Source organism: Mobula hypostoma, chromosome 25, assembly GCF_963921235.1.
Source record: "Mobula hypostoma chromosome 25, sMobHyp1.1, whole genome shotgun sequence".
Lineage (NCBI taxonomy): Eukaryota > Metazoa > Chordata > Chondrichthyes > Myliobatiformes > Myliobatidae > Mobula > Mobula hypostoma.
The window spans coordinates 45,003,808-45,023,654 of NC_086121.1; the positions used below are offsets into that span (position 1 = coordinate 45,003,808).

Consider the following 19,847-nt stretch of genomic DNA (forward strand, 5'->3'; position numbering starts at 1 on the left):
GTTAACCACATCAATCACATTGGAATTGCATTTTTATTTCTGTTATTGATATCTACAACAATCTGCTGCTTTTCAGTCACTGTTGTCAATTCTAGTTTTGCTGAATTAATTTAATTTATACCGCACAGGTGCCATGCAGAAATCTAGGGGCTTCAGGATATCAGGCTTAAGCACAATACATACTTCATAGATGTTGTGGAGGTTTGACCTCTTGAGAAATGTTTCAGCATGAGTTTGATTACTTTAAATGGAACTGAGGCATAACTAAACGCATGGAGCCAATGAATCAAAGTGCATTGTCGTTTGTTTCCCTTTGCTATTAAGGTCTGAAAGTCTTCAGAATAATGAGTGCAGCAGTAAAACTGTACCAAAGAAATAGAGTCATGGAAACAAGACCCTTAGCCCAGTTCCACCCCATCCATCCACATACACGAATACCCGAGCAATCTAATTTTTTATTGCCACTCAGACCCCAGTTTGGCACATTTCTGTATTCGTACTTCTCCTAGTTCTCTAATTTATTTTTGCCAGTTTCACAACTTGAGCCTTCAAAAGAGCTCTATTTCATCATGTTTAGTCCTCCAATAAAAGGGCATCATTCTGACTGGCCACACACATCAAAGTTGCTGGTGAACTCAGCAGGCCAGGCAGCATCTCTAGGAAGAGGTACAGTCGACGTTTCGGGCCGAGACCCTTCGTCAGGTCCTGACAAAGGGTCTTGGCTCGAAATGTTGACTGTACCTCTTCCTAGAGATGCTGCCTGGCCTGCTGAGTTCACCAGCAACTTTTATGTGTGTTGCTTGAAATTCCAGCGTCTGCAGATTTCCTCGTGTTTGCATCATTGACTGGCTCTGGGATCTGTAAACATCCTTTAAAAGCTCATATAGAATCACGTCAAAGGCTTCCTAGAATCCCAAGTCAGCAACATCCTGGGATGGGCTGCTTCCTTCCATAATACTCTTTGATAATTAAACTGTCCCTTGAAGGACCTCCGAAATGTGTTTCGGTTAAAGTGGGGCCCACCTCTGACCCCAAGTGCAGTCTCAACTTGGTTGTAACGGTGAGGGGAACAGTATGCACAAACCAAAGATTTTGGAGAATGATGGGTAACGTACATGTTGAAGTGATGGAGACAGAGAATTTGACCTCCTGCATTCCAAGGACGTTTTCAGCACGGCAGATGTAATCCCCGGTGTCAGCGGGAGTCATGTGAAGGATGCGCAGCATAGGACCCTGCACCTGAGGCAACAAGAGGAAATTTACAGCCTCCTTCCCTCACCCAGACTGGATCCAGTGCTCAGAAATATAGAGCAGGGTCATTCCCTACCTGGTGATTGCTGGTTAGAGAACTGCCTGTCCTGTACCATGTGATCCTGGGCTGTGGTTGTCCTGTGACCTGGCAGTGTAACTCCACTGTTTCTCCCTCAGTTACAGAGGTAGGAGAGGGGTAAACCATCACAGTCGGGGGTCGACTTTGTGCTGTGGGAGGGTGGAGATGAGAATGGAGGTGATTGAAACTAGACAACAGAAGTATTCCTAGCTCTTGAAAAGCAATATGTTTCTGGTATTATTATCTAGAACAACTGTACTATCTTTTCAAATAGTTAAACTGTCTCTCTGGTATAATGTTTTGTCCAGAGATATTTATTTAAGGAATATGTATTTCTAGTTGGCTCTGTTTGTACTACTCTTGACATTGAGCCAGGACTAGGAACATAAACCTGGCTACGGAGCTGAATACATAATCTATGTTTATATTTCAATGCCATATAAGGGAGTGATTCACTGACACATGTGCTTTCAGTTCCATTCCAATCCACTGGGACAATTCCAGATCTATGATCATTGTCAGAATACAATTAATCATTCCAGCACTAATGGGAAAGAACAGAATGTGGTACAGGCTTGATCTTACAACCTGATGAAGATGTTCCACCTGACAATAATATTCTGACTGATCAAATACACTCAATCCTCTTTCTCAAGGATTTCTGTGTTCACATATCTGTTGATCTCAGTCATGAAGTGTGCACTGGCTGGTGTGATGCAGAATTTCAAAGACTAACAAGTGCAAGTGAAGAAACTCAGTTCAAAATGATATCCTGATATGTTATCCACTGGTTCGAGAGACCCACGGGGTGAATTCAAGTCAAAATCTTAAATTGGATAGTTGGTGGAGAATGGATGTGGTGCCATTAGGAGGTATGGTGGGGTAGGTAAAGGATAGTGTGAGGCAAAATGGTGGCCAGATTATGGGCAGAGACTGGGTCACTGGCTGAGGGACCAGGAAGGGCATATGGCAAAGAGTTAAAGAATGGGATGGCATAGCAAATGAGCTGGGGATGGGGGGGTGGAGGAAATGTGCGATTCAGGAACAGCTTCTTCCCCTCTGCCATCTGATTCCTGAATGGATTTTGAAGCTTTGGACACTACTTCACTTGTTTAATATACAGTATTTCTGTTTTTGCACATTTTTACTTGTTTACTTTGCACATTGATTTATGTGTTTATTTATTATTATGTTTTACTTCATTTATTATTATTTTTTCTCTCTCTTTGCTAGATTATGTATTGCATTGAGCTGCTACTGCTAAGTTAACAAATTTCACGTCACATGCTGGTGATAATAAACCTGATTCTGGTTCTGAATTTGGTCTTTAATGGTACAATAATTAAATACTGGCAGGGGTTCCAGCACTACCCCCTCTGACTGTCTGGAAGAAGAGCAAATCTGGTGGGTTTGCAGCTGTATTAAAGCTGAGAGCTTCATTGGCGTTGAGAGGATAAAATGCCCTCTTCTCATTGTTACCATCGGGAAGGAGGTACAGAAGCCTGAAGGCACATGCTCAACGATTCAGGAACAGCTTCTTCCCCTCTGCCATCCAATTTCTGAATGGACATGGGACCCATGAACACTACCTCAATATTTCTTTTTATTTCTGGTTTTGCACTATTGTGTAATTTAATTATATCAAATATATACACACATACACTTACTGTAATTTATTTTTTTTTATATTATCACGTATTGCATTGTACTGCTGCTGTAAAGTTAACACATTTCACAACACATGCCAGTGATATTAAACCTGATTCTGATTCTGATATTACTGAGGCAGCAGGATGAACAAAAGCCACTGGGAAAAGCAACTGTCGCAATTTGTTTGGAGAGGTCCTCGAGGAACAAGAAGACCGTCATTTCTTAGCCAAAGAGCCGAATCATATCACAGTACAGACCTTTACTCGAGGTTCGGTGCTGTGTGCATTGTGTAGTGGTGTAGTGTTATCTAAATTACCGGGCAGAGACCGATTAGAGACAAGGCCGATCCCTCCATAGATGGAAAAGCTTTACTGTCTCTGAAGTGAAGTTTTATTATTGACCTGTTTTGTCTGTCTATTATTGCCACCCAGATCCCAATCCAACTAGATAAGTTGCTGCTGGCTCCATGATCTTTAATCAGCTCATTTTGGAGTCATACCAAATGAGAACTACATCCTAAAGTCAGCAGCATTCTTTGGTAAAAGTTCACTTATCCAAAGAAATGCTCATTATTTTCACAGATATAATTGATTTTGGGAGAGAACAGTAACTTGGAGGGACATACAGCACAAACATGCCCTTCTTTATAAACCTAACTGGTTTGTGAATCATCCCTTTCACAATGTGTGAGGAACCAGAATGAGATTAATCTTTCAGTCCCGTTCCTACACTCGTTAGTGAGTTGCATTTAGTTGCTGTAGCTCCAGATCACTCCAATTAGGTAGGTCCATCTACTACTCTAAATATCCTCCATAATATCCTGAGATGTTAAGGTTCAAATTTCTATTTCCCTTTGTACGGAAAAATTGCTTCTGAACTTCCCCCGAAGGACTCATTGTAGTTTTAGGATTGTTCTTATTCGTGATTCTTGCACTAGAGAAAAAAATAAACCATTTGATAAACATTTCACACACATTCACTGTCCTGAAGAAGGGTCTCAGCCCAAAAAGTCCACTGTTTTATTCATTTCCATCGATGCTGCCTAACCTGCTGAGTTCCTTCCTTGTGTGTGTTGCTTTAGATTTCGATCATCTGCAAACATTCTTGCGTTTATGATTTCACATACCATACTCAGATCAGCCCTCAAACTCCTGCATTGAAGGGGAAGCTAACTATCTTGTCCTCATAAGTTGATGCTTATAAGCTCCTGTGCCATTCTCCTTGATAACCACAGAAAATATAGGAAACACTCAGCAGGTCAGGCAGCACCCATACAGAGAGAAACAGAATTACTGTTTCAGGTCATTGACCTTACATCAGAGCCATTCCTCTGACCTTGTGCTAAACGCACACCCAATGCGGACTGATAAAGTGATAGGCAGAACTGACTGCAGCGTTCCAGTTGTGACCTGGTGAAAGATCCTCACAACTGAAGCACATCTTCTTCATGCCGTAATCCAGGTCCAATACTTCCTGGATCACTGCTTGTAGCTTTTAATGTTTTTGCCTGGATTCCCAATTCTCTGCCATTACATTTCCCAATTTCTCACCAGATACTGACTGACATTTTTTTTGATCAAGGATGGTGCTATATTTCCTTTGAAGCTTGCCAGTAAATTGACAAACACTTTATCAATTTCTTTCTGTAGATTCTTGCATCTATCTGCACAAAAACTGGCCATCATCCCCAACAACTAAAGCTAGAATATCTCAAAGAGATGCTGAGGAACAATTGGCTACATACAGGGTGAGGTGGTGACAGAGAGAGCGAATTTGACCTCCCGTGATCCATGGATATTTTCAGCACGGCAGATGTAATCCCCGATGTCAGAAGGCATCATGTGCAGGATGCGCAGCACAGAACCCTGGACCTAGAGGGTTGAGAAGAAAATCAAGGGCTGATTTAAGTAGGCACAAACATATTGACAGCTATAACAGACAACAGTTATGCCATTCTAAAGAGGTTAGGGTAAATGACTGTTTATCTTCTGACTGAGGAATCACAAACGTGGTAAGAGCAGAGAACCCAGGTGTGGGTCTGCAACTTCAGTGTCACCCAGTGACCTCAGCTCAGTGTCACCCAGTGACCTCGGCAGCTCTGTGTCACCCAGTGAGCTCGGCAGCTCAGTGTCACCCAGTGACCTCGGCAGCTCTGTGTCACCCAGTGAGCTCGGCAGCTCTGTGTCACCCAGTGAGCTCGACAGCTCAGTGTCACCCAGTGACCTCGGCAGCTCTGTGTCACCCAGTGAGCTCGGCAGCTCTGTGTCACCCAGTGACCTCGGCAGCTCTGTGTCACCCAGTGAGCTCGGCAGCTTAGTGTCACCCAGTGACCTCGGCAGCTCTGTGTCACCCAGTGAGCTCGGCAGCTCTGTGTCACCCAGTGACCTCGGCAGCTCTGTGTCACCCAGTGAGCTCGGCAGCTTAGTGTCACCCAGTGACCTCGGCAGCTCTGTGTCACCCAGTGAGCTCGGCAGCTCTGTGTCACCCAGTGACCTCGGCAGCTCTGTGTCACCCAGTGAGCTCGGCAGCTTAGTGTCACCCAGTGACCTCAGCAGCTCTGTGGAGCGGAGTGGCTGGTTCAGTCCTGATTCAATATACATGGAATTTGTGTGTTCTCAGAGCCACATTGGTTTCTCCTGGGAATGAACGGGTTAACGCATGAAGTCTTTGATGGCTCTGGGCTTGTACTCACCGGAGGAAGAATCACATTGAAATCTACTGAAGAGCCTAGATAGAGTGGGCGTGGAGAGTATGCTTTCTACAGTGGGTGAGTCTATGACAAGAAGGCACAGCCTCATAATAGTGATGTTCATTTAGAACAGAGATGAGGAGGCAGCAGGTGATGAATCTGTGAAATTCACTGCTACAGAGGCCAAGTCACAGAGTATATTTAAAGCTGAGGTTGATAGGTTCTCGGGTGTCAAAAGTTATAGGAAGAAGGCAGGAGAATGGTGTTGAGAGGATAACAAATCCATGATGGAATGGCAGTGCAAACTCGATGGGCCAAATGGCCTAATTCTGCCCCTATGTCTAATGGCCTTATGGGTGCCCTGGTTTTCTCCTGCATCACAAAGATATGCTGCTTGGTTCAATGCCTCATCGGAGTAGTTAAGAGGCAGCTCATGGGTGGGTGGGAATAATTCTCAGGCCTATCGAGATTAGGAGAGGCTGAGTGAGAATGATGGATTGCTTTGTTTGGAGTTAGACCGGAATCGATGGGTTAAATGACCTCCTTCTGTGTCAGAATAACCAGGTAAGTGAGAGAGAGAATGAATGGAGAGTTGCACGGGGTAAGGGTTTGTTTTTGGTATAGATTAGTAACAGACAGTGAACAAAACTGTATAGACACAGGACAACTACATTTTCAAAGTGCTGCTGTTGGTGTGACCTGAAATTGTTTCTTTCTCTGAATCAGCTTCAACGACAGGACATATGTTTGATTGTACACTTATTTTTAATGGCATAAGAGACTCCTCATAACAGGAATTGAAAGTTATCTCTGCCACCATCACTCACCTGGTGATTGGCTGTCAGAGAGCCGCCTGCCCTGTGCCACGTGATCCTGGGCTGTGGATAACCTGTGACCTGGCAGTGCAACTCCAGCATTTCTCCCTCGGTCACAGTGCTCGGAGAGGAGTAAACCCTCACTGTCGGCACAGTTCTTCCTGCTGTGGAGGACCAGAGGTTTCAATTGAAATGGGTCACAAGGCTGACATCAACTGAATCCTGGGATAATTCAAGTGTAGGGCAGAACCACATAGTTGAGTCACCTGGCAACTGGCTTCAAACATTGGCCTCATGACTGGTCTGTGCCAAGGCAAGGCCTGCACTCATTTATAGAGAAATTACCCTTGGAAACGATCAACATGCACAAAATGCCAGAGGAAATCCACAGGTCAGGCAGCATCCACGAAGGGAAATGAACAGGTGACGTTTCCGACTGAGACATCAGGATTGTTTATTTCTCTCCACAGAGGTGCTTGATTTGTTGAGTTCCTCCAGCAGTTTGTGTGCATTGCTCAAGATTTTCAGCATCTGCTGATTCTTGTGTCTTGGATATAAGTTTTTGTTAGTTTGCAACCACACAGATAGTTCTCTTGTTCCACAATAATCCATGTTTCCACTTGGAGAAAAGTTAGGTCCAGTAGGTTTGTGCAGTACATAATGTTATTGTCTAATTTTCCTCATAATAAACTTAGATTTTATTAACTTGTTACTTCTTACCTCGGGGATGACATTAAATTTATTCAGCTTGCTTATTGATTGACTAAATGACCCAACAGTATTTCCCATTTATTTCTCATAAACTTCACACTATTACAAGTTTTTTAAAAATAAACATGCCCTAATATTTCAAACATCCTCTTATGCCTACATTTGATCTCAGTTAATCTCGTTCACTCTCTCCAAGAACTGAATAAATTTCCCCTGCTTCAGTTGCAATGTCTTGACAGACCTTAAGTGATTCTGATTTAACTCCCTGAACCACTGTGTCATCATTAATATGAAGCTAAAAATTCACAATATCAGAAGAACAACCCAGCCTTCTCCTGCAACAGTCTCAAGGTTGACATGATGTCACGCAGATGCAATAATATGCAACACACTGGCTTCTCTCCCGTCACTAACCGTCCAAGGTGAGAAGGTGGGAAAGGGTTCACGTACCTGAAAGCAGACGATCCAGATTCAGTGAATGTAGGAGGTGGTTTAGAAGATGTGTGAGGCGGTGGTTGGTATTCGGAACACACTGCCTGAGGGGGTGCTGCGGGCAAAGACTCTCACACCATTTAAGAAGTATTGTATATAAATAAGCACTTGAATCACCGAAGCAGAGAAGGCTGATCAAGTGCTGCTGATAAATGTGATTATGATAGATTGGTGTTTAAAAGTCAGCTTGGACATTTAGGTTCTGTGCTAAGTAATTCTCTAACACTACAAGGAAGATTTTCTGGGATACATACGTGAAGCAGCAGGTGTGACTGAAACAGACACTGCCACATCCTGCATCCCAAGGCTGTTCTCAGCGTGACAGATGTAATCCCCGGCATCAGCGCGGCTTGCTTGTCGGATGCGCAGCATGGGGCCGTGAGCCTGCGGGTTCAGTCAGAGAATCAGAACACATTCACACTCCTTCTCCAAAACAACACCACCTCAACCGTCAGCCGCCACTGAGAGTAGAGGTATATATTAGATCTTGAATAAAGATATGAAGGGGAGAATCTCATAGCTCTGTTTGTTCCCATTGCTGCCCAGTAACACGTTACAGCACTTTGCACAGTCTCACAGCGTTCAAGAGTGTTGCATAATAAAGTATAGCTAGTGTTGAAGTGTAGTAAACATGAAACTGACACGAGCACTGGGACATTACTCACTTTTGCAGTTGGTGGTCCACAGATAAACTTTAGTTAGGGTACTAGGAATGCTCTCCTGTACTCATTCACAAGAGAAAGCTAGGAATCCTCCCCCCTCCTTTACTGCCCATTCAGAAATAATGATCACACTTCTCTACCTGGTGATTGGAGGTCAGATAGCCATGGGACCTGCGCCAGGCGATCTTAGGCTGAGGGTCTCCGGTCGCTTGACAGAATAACTCCAGCTTCCCTCCCTCAGCTACTGTGGCAGGGGAAGGATGAATGCGAACCAAGGGCACAGATCCTTGAGCTGAGAGGAGAGGTGAAACAAACCATCAGAAGGTGGAACAAAGGAAAATATATTTCAAGATCTTCCGATAGGATGGAACCAAAGATAAAAGAAATCACACATCTTTGCACATAGGTGTTGAGTCAGAAATATTTCTGAATAAAACATGCTGAATAAATTCAAAGACCAGCAATGTAATAGGGAGTGGACTAGGCTGCATTGATATTTAATTTCATAAATTACATTGTGTTTTTTCTAAATGACCGCATTAATCATGGCACCAATTTGCTTCTACTGGTAGAGGCTTTGGTATGTAGAGAGGCACATTGATGGTTTTTAATCAAATCTTTATATGATTTAACAACATGAGAACATTGAATTTCGCCAGTCACTGTTTTACATCACAAATACGATATCGTGGAATTACATGCAAGCTGTTGCGAGAATCTCAGCAGGTCAGACAGCATCTCTGTGTGGTAAGCAACTGCTGAGCTTTTGGCTTGAAACCAGGACAAAGCAGACTGCTTGTTGCACCAGAATCCAGTATCTGTAGTCTCTTGTGTCTCCGTGGTATCCTAGATCTGGGTATACATGTTCCACATTCATGGCTTTAGGATGACTGAAGAAGACAACTAGAAGGGAAGTGTACTGACTTAACATTGTAAGTGCAAACGCAGCTAGTTTGCATCAGGCGGAAACAGCTGCACCATTGGCTCTTCACTCAACCCTGGAACTTCTGGACAGCAAAGATATCAACAGAGCTCTACCAACTAAATAAAAGTACAGAGGGATAAGCAGAGCAGCCATTGTCAGCAGTGGGCCAGTGGCAAGAATAGAAGCAACAGGCTTTAGCTCAAAGGAGTCTTTGGCTCGGAAGAGGTGTTGGCTCTGTGTAGTGTCTGTTAAGGTTTCCATTTTATCTTTTTTCCCTCTCTTACTGCACTATTTAAACGACTGCGGTGTGTTCTTCATGCCGTATGTTGGAGAACTGGGAGACCCAGAGTCTCCCGGGAACTACAACTGCATGAAGTGCATCCGGCTGCAGCTCCTTGAAGACCGTGTTAGGGATCTGGAGCAGCAACTGGATGACCTTTGGCTTGTAGGGGAGAGTGAGGAGATTAGAGTTACAGAGTGAGGTGATCAGAGTTACAGGGAAGTAGTCACCCCAAAGTTGCAGGAGGCTAGTAGCTGGGTGACTGTCAGGAGAAATGGAAATAGACAGTTAGAGCAGAGCAGCCCTGTGGCTATTCCCCTCAAAAACAAGTATACCGCTTTAGATACCTTTGTGGGGGATGACCTCCCAGGGGAATGCTACGGCGACTGGATTACAGGTACTGAGCATGGGTCCGTGGTGCAGAAGGGAAAGAGAGAGAAGAAGGGAGTGATAGTGATAGGGGACTTGATAGTGAGGGGAACAGACAGGAGATTCTGTGGACGTGAACGGGATACCCGGATGGTATGGTGCGTCCCAGGTGCCAGGGATAGGGATGCCTCAGATCGCGTCCACAACATCTTGGAGAGGGAGGTGGAGCAGCCAGATGTCTTGGTACATATTGGTACCAATGACATGGGAACGAAAAGCAATGAGGTCCTGAAAGGAGAATTTAGAGAGCTACGTAGAAAGCTGAGAAGCAGGACCTCCCGGGTAGTAATTTCTGGATTGCTGCCTATGCCACAAGCCAGTGAGGGTAGAAACAGGATGATTTGGCAGATAAATGTGTGGCTGAGAAGCTGGTGCAGGGGGCAGGGCTTCAGGTTCTTGGATCATTGGGATCTCTTCTGGGGGAGGTATAACCTGTTCAAAAGTGACGGGTTGCACCTGAACCTGAGGGGACCAATATTCTCGTGGGCAGGTTTGTTAGAACCGTTGGGGAGGATTTAAACTAACTTGTAGTGGGGGTGGGAACCGGAGTGAAGAGACTCAGGAAAGGACGGGTGGTAAAAAAGCAAAGATAGCCTGTAGTCAGATTGTCGGGAAGGGCAGGCAGGTGATGGGACTTGGTTGCAGCCAACAGGCTGAGTATCAAATCATTAGGGATGCAGAGTCAGAAAGGACAGCAAATACGGTACTCAAGGTGTTGTATCTAAGTGCGCATAGTATAAGAAATAAGGTAGATGATCTTGCTGCAATATTACGAATTGCCACATATTATGTTGTGACCATCACTGGATTGCGGCTGAAGGATGGTTGTGTTGGGAGCTGAATGTCCAGGGTTGCACGTTATATCGGAGGGATAGGAAGGTAGGCAGAGGGGGTGGTGTGGCTCCACTGGTAAAGAATCCCAACAGTGACTGAGAGGTGGACCACAGATTGCAACAAGCAAAAGAAAAGGGGAGTCAAAAGGACAATGTTATGGTCATGGGAGATTTTAACATCCAGGTCGATTGGGAAAATCAGGTTGGTAATGGATCTCAGGAGAATGAGTTTGTTGAATGCCTAAGAGATAGATTTTTAGAGCAGTTTGTTGTTGAGCCCACTGGGATCAGCTATACTGGATTGGGTGCTATGTAATGAACCGGAGACGATTAGGGAGCTTAAGGTAAAAGAACCCTTAGGAACCAGTGATCACAATATGATTGAGTTCAACTTGAAATTTGATAGGGAGAAAGTAAAGTCTGATATAGCAGTATTTCTGTGGAGTAAGGAAAATGTGGTGTGAGAGAGGATTTGGCCAAAGTAAATTGGAAGGAGCTGCTGGCAGGGATGTCAGCAGAGTAGCAATGGCGTGTATTTCTGGGAAAAAAGAGGAAGATGCAGGACATACGTATTCCAAAAATGAATACTCAAATAATAAAATAGTACAACCGTGGCTGACAAGTGAAGTCAAAGCTATTGTAAAAGCAAAAGAAAGGGCGTACAACAAAGCAAAAATTAGTGGGAAGATAACGAATTGAGAAGTTTTTAAAAAACCTGCAGAGAGCAACTAAAAAATCATTAGAAGGGAAACGATGAAAATGAAAGCAAGCTAGCAAATAATATCAAAGTAGATAGTAAAAGTTTTTTCAAGAATGTTAAAAATAAAAGAGAAATGAGAATGGATACAGGACCGCTAGAAAATGAGTCAGGAGAAATATTTACAGGGGACAAGGAGATGCAGATGAACTAAATGAGTATTTTGCATCAGTCTTCACTGTGGAAGACACTAGCAGTATGCTTGATGTAATGTGTGAAGGAAGAGAAGTGGGTGCAGTTACTGTTACAAGAGAGAAGGTGCTCAAAAAGCTGAAAGACCTAAAGGTACATAAGTCACCCGGCCCAGATGAACTGCACCCTAGGGTTCTGAGAGAGGTAGCGTTAGAGATTTCTAATGCTGGCATTAGAAATGATCTTTCAAAAATCATTGGACTCTGGCCAGAGGACTGGAAAATTGAAAATGTCACTCCACTCAAGAAAGGAGGAAAGCAACAGAAAGGAAATTATAGACCAGTTAGCCTGACCTCAGTGGTTGGGAAGATGTTGAAAACAAATGTTAAGGAGGAGGTGATGGAGTACTTGGTGACAGGACAAGATAGTACAAAGTCAGCATGGTTTCCTTCAGGGAAAATCCTGCCTGACGAACCTGTTGGAATTCTTTGAAGAAATTACAAGTAGGATAGATAAAGGGGATGCAGTGGACGTTATATATTTGGACTTTCAGAAGGCCTTTGACAAGGTGCCACACATGAGGCTGCTTACCAAGTTAAGAGCCCATGGTATTACAGGAAAGTTACTAACATGGTTAGAGCACTGACAGGTTGGTAGGAGGCAGCAAGCGGGAATAAGAGGACCCTTTACTGGTTGGCTGCCAGTGACTAGTGGTGTTCCGCAGGGATCGGTGTTGAGACCACTTCTTTTTATGCAGTATATAAATGATTTAGGTGATGGAATAGATGGCTTTGTTGCCAAGCTTGCAGATGATATGAAGATTGGTGGAGGGGAAGGTAGTGTTGAGGAAACAGGTAAGATGCAGAAGGACTTAGACATTCTAGGAGAATGGGCAAGAAAATGTCAAATGAAATACAACATTGGAAATGCATGGTCATACACCTTGGTAGTAGAAATAAATGTGCGGACTGTTTTCTAAACGAGGAGAAAATACAGGAATCAGAGATGCAGAGGGACATCAGAGTTCTTGTGCAGAGCACCCTGAAAGTTAACTTGCAAGTTGAGTTGATGGTGAGGAAGGCAAATGCCATGTTAGCATTCATTTCAAGAGGTCTAGAATACAAGAGCAGGGATGTGATGCTGAGGCTTTATAAGGCACTGATGAGGTCTCACCTTAAGTATTGTGAAGAGTTTTGGGCCCCTCATCTTAGAAAAGATGTGCTCGCATTGGAGAGGGTCCAGAGAAGGTTCACAAGGATGATTCCAGGAATGAAAGGGTTATCATACGAGCAACATTTGATGGCTCTGGGTCTGTACTCGCTAGAATTCAGAAGGATGAGGGGGGATCTCATTGAAACCTTTCGAATGTTGAAAGGTCTAGACAGAGTAGATGTGGAAAGGATGTTTCCCATGGTGGGAGAGACTCGGACAAGAGGGCACAGCTTCAGGATAGAGGGCGCCCCTTTAAAACAGAGATGCAGAGAAATTTCTTTACCCAGAGGGTGGTGAATTTGTGGAATTTGCTGCCACTTGCAGCTGTGGAGGCCAGGTCGTTGGGTGTATTTAAGGCAGAGATTGATAGGTTCTTGATTGGACATGGCATCAAAGGTTATGGGGAGAAGGCTGGGAACTGGAGTTGAAGAGGAGATAGAAAAAAAGATCAGCCATGATTGAATGGCAGAGCAAATTCGATGGGCCAGATGGCCTAATTCTGCTCCTATGTCTTATGGTCTTATGTTGCATACATCAGGATGCTCTTTATCGACTACAGCTCAACATTCAATACCATCATCCCCTCAAAACTAACCAATAAGCTTCAAGACCTTGGCCTCAATACTTCCTTGTGCAATTGGATCCTCGATTTCCTCAATTGGCGACCCAGTCAGTTTGGATTGGCAACAACATCTCCTCCACGATCTCCATCAGCACAGGTGCACAACAGGTCTGTGTGCTTAGCCCCCTGCTCTACTTACTTAATACCTATGACTGTGCGGCTAAGCACAGCTCCAATGCCATATTCAAGTTTGCTGACGACACCTCCGTCTCAGGCTGAATCAAGTGTGGTGATGAACCAGCATTTAGGAGGGAGACTGAAAATCTGGCTGAGTGGTGCCACATCAACTACTTCTTACTCAATTGTCAGCAAGACTGAGAAGCTAATTATTGACTTCAGGAAGAGGGAACCAGAGTCCTCATTGGAGGATCAGAGGTGGAGAGGGTCAGCAACTTTAAATTCCTTGGTGTTGTCATTTCAGGGGACATGTCCTGGGCCCAGCTAGTAAGTGCAATTGTGAAGAAAGCACGGTGGTGCCTCTACTTGCTGAGGAGTTTGCGAAGATTCGGCGTGACATCTAAAACTCTGACAAACCTCCAAAGATGTGTTCTCAAGAGTATATTGACTGGCTGCATCAGGGCCTGCTGTGGAAATGCCCTTGAATGGAAAATGCTACAAATAGAAGCGGATATGGCCCAGTCTAACATGGGTAAAGTCCTCCCCATCATTGAGCAGATCTACAGAGAGTATTGTCACAGGAAAGCAGCATCCATCATCAGGGACCCCAGCCATAAAGGTCATGCTGTCTTCTTGCTGCTGCCATCAGGAAGAAGGTACAGGCGCCTCAGGACTCACACCACCAGGTTCAAGAACAGTCATACCCCTCAACCATCAGACTCTTGAAACAAAGGGAATAACTTCGCTCAACATCACTGAAATGTTCCACAGTCTATGGTCTCACTTTCCAGAACTCTTCATCTCATCTTCTTGATATTTATTGCTTACCTATGATTTTTTTTTGTATTTGCAGAGTTTGTCATCTTTTGCACACTGGCTGAACATCTAAACTAGTGCAGTCTTTCATTGATTCTACTACAGTTATTATTATTACTATTATGGATTTATTGACTATGCCCACAAGAAAATGAATCTCAGGGTTGTATATGGTGACATACATATACTTAGACAATAAACTTAATTTGAACTTATCGCACTAGAGAACTATTTATAACAGCGGAGTAGAAGCTGTCCTTGACCTGGTGGTACCAGGCTTTTGTATTGTCTGCCTGATTGGAGAGAATGTACAATGTGGATTGGGTCTTTGATTATGCTGGCTGCTTTGCTGAGGCAGTGAGAAATAGGGACAGAATCTACACTGGGGAGACTGGTTTCCGTGATGAACCGAGCTGTGTCCACAACTCTCTCCAGTTTGTTGTGGTCACTTGCAGAGCAGTTGCCATTGTGCAGAAAGGATGCCTTCTATGGTGCATCAATAAAAACTGGTAAGGATTAATGGGGACACCAAATTATTTTGACATCCTGAGGAAGTAGTTGCACTGGTGAGCTTTCCTGGCTGTGACATCAAAGTCATTGGACCATTATTAGGCTATTAGTGATGTTCACTCCGAGGAAGTTGAAACTTTTAACCACAACACCATTAAGAATATCTTTTCTTCAACAGAAATTATCTGAAATGTGTTTCTTGCTTGAAGCGTAGTCATTGAATTAGCATTCTAAAGTAATTGACATGATTAAGGAGTATTACCGTGGCAACAATAGGCTGGACTCTTGTACCTCAAGCCCCAGTACAAATAAGCTGGATAACTTTGGAGAGCAGACACTTACAGGCAAAGACTGTGACTTCGATGCGACCTTCCGAGGAGCCCACCACATTGGTTCCCACACACAGGTAGACACCGGCTTGGGCAGCCGTGATCGAGGGGATAATGAGACTCCCAATGTTAGCATGTTCAATCTTGGCCTGGAAAAATTAAAAGAACTTTGCAGTGGATGATCATACATTGGTGCACTTCTGCATAAGTACATGATGGAGTTGTTGTTGAGAACCCAGCATTTGTGTGTATTACCTGCCACCACCTTTCATTATAAAATTCTACATTCCAAGGTACAGAGACAACTTCTCATCAATCTCCAATGGAGAGAGGAGTAACTACATCTTAGTCATAGAAATCTACAGCACAGAAACAAGCCATTCAGACCAGCTAGTCTGTCTCGAACCATTTAAACTGCCTAGTTCCATTGACCTGTACCTGGAACATAGCCTTCCATACCCCATCACCCAAGCACCTATCCAAAATTCTTTTAAACATTGAAATCCAGCTTGCATACACCAGTTGTGCTGACAGCTTGTTCCTCTATCTCACAACTCTGAGTGAAGTAGTTTCCCTTCATGTTCCTAATAAACATTTCACTTTTCACCCTTAACCCATGACCTGTAGTTCCAGTCTCACTCAACCTCAATGGAAAAAGGCTGCTTGCATTTATTTTATATACCTCATAATTTTATATAACTCTATCAAATCTCCCCTCAATCTTCTATGTGCTAGAGAATAAAGATCTAATCTATTCAATCCTTCTTTATAACTCAGGTCCTTCAATCCCAGTAACATCCCTCTAAATTTTCTCTGTACTCTTTCACCCTGATTTAAAATTCCTGCGGGTAGGTGACCAAAACTGCACACAATTCTCCAAATTAGGCCTCACCACTGTCTTATACAACTTCAACATAACATCCCAACTTCTGCACAATACCTTGATCAAAGAAGGCCAACGTGCCAAAGGCTTTCTTTATGACCCTGTCTACCTGTGACGCCACTTTCAATGAACTACAGACGCGAATTCCCAGATCCTGTTTTTCTACCACACTTGTAGGTGCCCGACTGTTCACTGTGTAAGACCTGTCTTAGTTGGTCTGCCCAAGGTGCAACACCTAACACTTGTCTGCATTAAGTTCCATCTGCCATTTTTCAGCTGGTCCTGATGCATGCTTTGACCAGCTTCCTCACTGACTCGGTCCTCCACAGCTCGATCCCTGTGACACTCCACTGGCCACAGGCCTCCAGCCAGGGAGATAACCACTCTCTGGTTTATCTCACAAGGACAATGTCCCAGTATGCTCAATAGCTTGATTCCTGACTTTGTCTGAGGTCTTAACAACATCTGTCTCCACGATCCACTCCACTCTCTGCTCTGGCACTCTGGTTCCTATTTCCCTGCAACTCTAGTTTAAACATCTCCACCATGAGTACCAGCAGATCTTTCTGCTAGGACATTAATCGTCCTCCAGTTTAGGTGCACATCATCTCTTCTGCACAGATCTTGCCTTCCCTGGAAGAGAGCCCAATGATCCAAAAAACCAGACACCTTCTCTCCTACACCAACTCCTTATCCATGCGTTGAACTGTTTGACCTTCCTACTTCTGGCCCTACTGGCATGAATCACATGCAGCAATTCTGAACGCTGGAGGACCTGTCCTTTAACTTAGCACTTAACTCCCTGAACTCTCTTAGCAGAACCTCATCCCTCTTCCTACCAATATGGACTTCGACATCTGGCTGCTCACCTCCTCACTAAAAATGCTAATAACTCAATCTGAGATGTCCCAGACCCTGGCACCCTAGAGGTAACATACCATCTGGAAATCTTGTTCTCGTCCATTGAACGTCCTTTATGTTCCCCTAACTAATGAATCCCCAAACACCACAGCTCACCTCTTTTACCCCCACTACCCTTCTGAGCCACACAGTCAGACTCAGTGCCAGAGACCTGACTGCTGTGATTTGTCTCTGCTAGGTCATCCCACCACCGCCCCCCCCCAACAATATCCAAAGTGGTATACTTGGGTGTAACTACCTCTCTATATGTCCTGTCTATCATCCCCTCAGCCTCTTGAATGATCCGGTGTTCATCCAGTTCCAGCTCCAACACTTTTAACGCTGTGTTAGAAGCTGCAGCTCCTGCAGATGAAGCTGTCAGGGACGTTGGAGGTCTCCCTGCCTTCCCACATCCCACAAGAGGTGCATTCCACTATCCTGCCTGGCATCCCTGCTGGTCTAACTGTGCAATTGTAGAGAACAAAACAATGAATAAACTGAAAACAAAATCTATCTACCTCTGCTGTGCAACTGTAATAACTTGATGAGACATCCTTCGCCACAACTCTCGCATAGTACATCTGATACCTGCACGTGTTACCACCTCAGCTTGCTGCCCTTTCCAGCATGACGACACACCTAGAGCGAGAGTCCTAGAGTGGTCAGCCGAGAAACAGAACCTTTGCTCTGGCTGTTCTGAGCTATCCTCATCTACTGCCCCGGACCTCTCTTATCCATGCACCTATCCAAACTGCTCTGAAGTGTTACAACCAAACTCATACCTACCACTTGTGCTAGCAGAAGATAGTCCCACATTCACACCATTCTCTGAGTGAAGAAGTTGTGAAATCTCTTGTACTACAGACTATATATCAATGCAGGCAGTTGTTGTACTTCTATCTTCTAACTTATTATGACCTCAAGTTGCATCAGATGAACTATTTTATTGGAGACTGCCTCGAATTTGACATAATCTGCTCTGGTGCCATGACCAGTACCTGCCCCATTTCACCATTGTTCAATCAACTCCCAACAAGTTTTGTCACACACACTAGAAAAGCTTCATTTCATCCACAAGTGTTCAGAATTCAGTCAATTAAAAGCAAAACAAATCATTTCAAAGCTACAAACATTCGCTAGCACTCAAATATTGTTGAGATATTTGACATTATAGTCGTCCTCGGCTGCAACTTCACCAGCCACCAGGGGGCATATTTGCTCAGGGTTGAAAGCCCATGTCACATTTTGGAGATCAGCTGTTCAGAATCAAATCTGCCTCAGACATGATACTAGCAGCCAAGAGAATAAAATATTCTAACATTATTTTCATAATTTATTTTCATTGCAACTTTATTCCATGGTTTTAAACAGAAACAAAGGTGATCTGCAGAGAAAAAAAATATTATATGGCAGAATGCACGATCAATGCATGGACTGATCAGCCATTGAGACAGGGGGCTCAATGAATCAAGAAGAGACTAGCGGGGTTCTATGAAGTTGAAAATTAAATGAGAGCAGTGGTGGGCTGTGTATATGTGAAGCTGCTGCCTCATTATGCCAGAGACCCAGGTTCAATCCTAGTTTTGGGTGCTGTCTGCCAGGAGTTTGCACGTTCTCCCAGTGTAGGTGTTCTTCAGGTGCTCTGTTTTCTATCTATATCCCCAAATATATGTGTTTGCAGGTGAATTGGCCAGTGTTAAATTCCCCCATTGTATGCTGATGGAATCTGGGGGCAGTTGATGTCAATGTGGGGAGAATAGCAGAAATGGATTGAAGGTAGGATTGGTGTGAAGGAACTCATGGGCTGAAAAGCATCATCTGTGCTGTAACCTTCTGTGACGACATGAATTGCATAGGAATTAGCCATTCAATTCAATAGGACCAAGCTGATTTTTATGTTCCATTTGACCTTCCTCTCATTCTTCTTCATGTAACTCAATTAGCACAAGCTGTCATTCACTTATCTTCCTATCCTTCCAGTTGGGACCAGTGCAAAGCCTCATAGGACCTAGAACTGCCAAAGGTGCAAATGAAATTCCTGGCCAAGGGCTAGTCATGTTTCACCGTTGTGATGGACTGGTCTTCATTTAGTTACCATCTAACCAATCAGGAAGAAGAACCTACCTACTATAAAACTCAAAGCTTTGTGTTGAGAAAACGTTTTTTTTTCGAATGAACTCTGAAGCCTTTAAAGAGTCATCAAATTCCAATGGAAATGTTCTGAGATTAAAGAGTTAATGGTAGGATGAACACTTACCTGTTCAACAATGAAGCTGTGATTTAATCATAAAACCACAATCGACTGTAAATTCTACTGAGGATCATTTTACAGAAATACACACACATGCATGCTATTTATTATCTGAGCACTCAGGTGTAAAACACAGTACTCTGTTGACAACTTTACAGTGTAATCATCATTCACAGACATGGTTTCTAAACGTGATGGGGTGGGCATCGTTATCACACAGATTTCAGTGAATCTATTATCCCTGAGCATGAGATAGGTAACAAAGTATTAAACCAAATTAACAACGGTAACAAATCATTAAACCAAATGACAAAAGCCACTAAGTATTAAACCATGTAGGGAAGGCACAAAGTATTAAACATGACGTCTGTTAATCCAGGACTCACCACACTTCTGAAGTTTATTTTTAAGCACACAATCTGTGGGAAGTTCTACAAGTGTTAGGGTAATTACAGTGAGAAAGAACTGTACTGCTTGAAAAGTGAAGCTTTCAGGCCATTTT

The 19,847-nt window shown here is 43.7% G+C and overlaps 1 protein-coding gene across 4 annotated transcripts in view; it reads right to left on the bottom strand.

The window, feature by feature from the left end:
* hspg2 (heparan sulfate proteoglycan 2) overlaps positions 1-19,847 on the bottom strand; it is a 546,546-nt gene that overhangs the window by 135,336 nt on the left and 391,363 nt on the right. For 3 of the 4 annotated variants that reach the window (XM_063033469.1, XM_063033470.1, XM_063033467.1), the window contains 7 exons: positions 15,325-15,460; positions 8,490-8,641; positions 7,942-8,071; positions 6,497-6,648; positions 4,725-4,851; positions 1,328-1,479; positions 1,116-1,239 (listed from right to left, as the gene is read on the bottom strand). In XM_063033469.1, coding sequence (XP_062889539.1) covers positions 1,116-1,239; positions 1,328-1,479; positions 4,725-4,851; positions 6,497-6,648; positions 7,942-8,071; positions 8,490-8,641; positions 15,325-15,460 — 973 coding nt within the window. The remainder of the gene's footprint in view (positions 1-1,115; positions 1,240-1,327; positions 1,480-4,724; positions 4,852-6,496; positions 6,649-7,941; positions 8,072-8,489; positions 8,642-15,324; positions 15,461-19,847) is intronic. The other variant, XM_063033468.1, reaches the window with a different exon arrangement.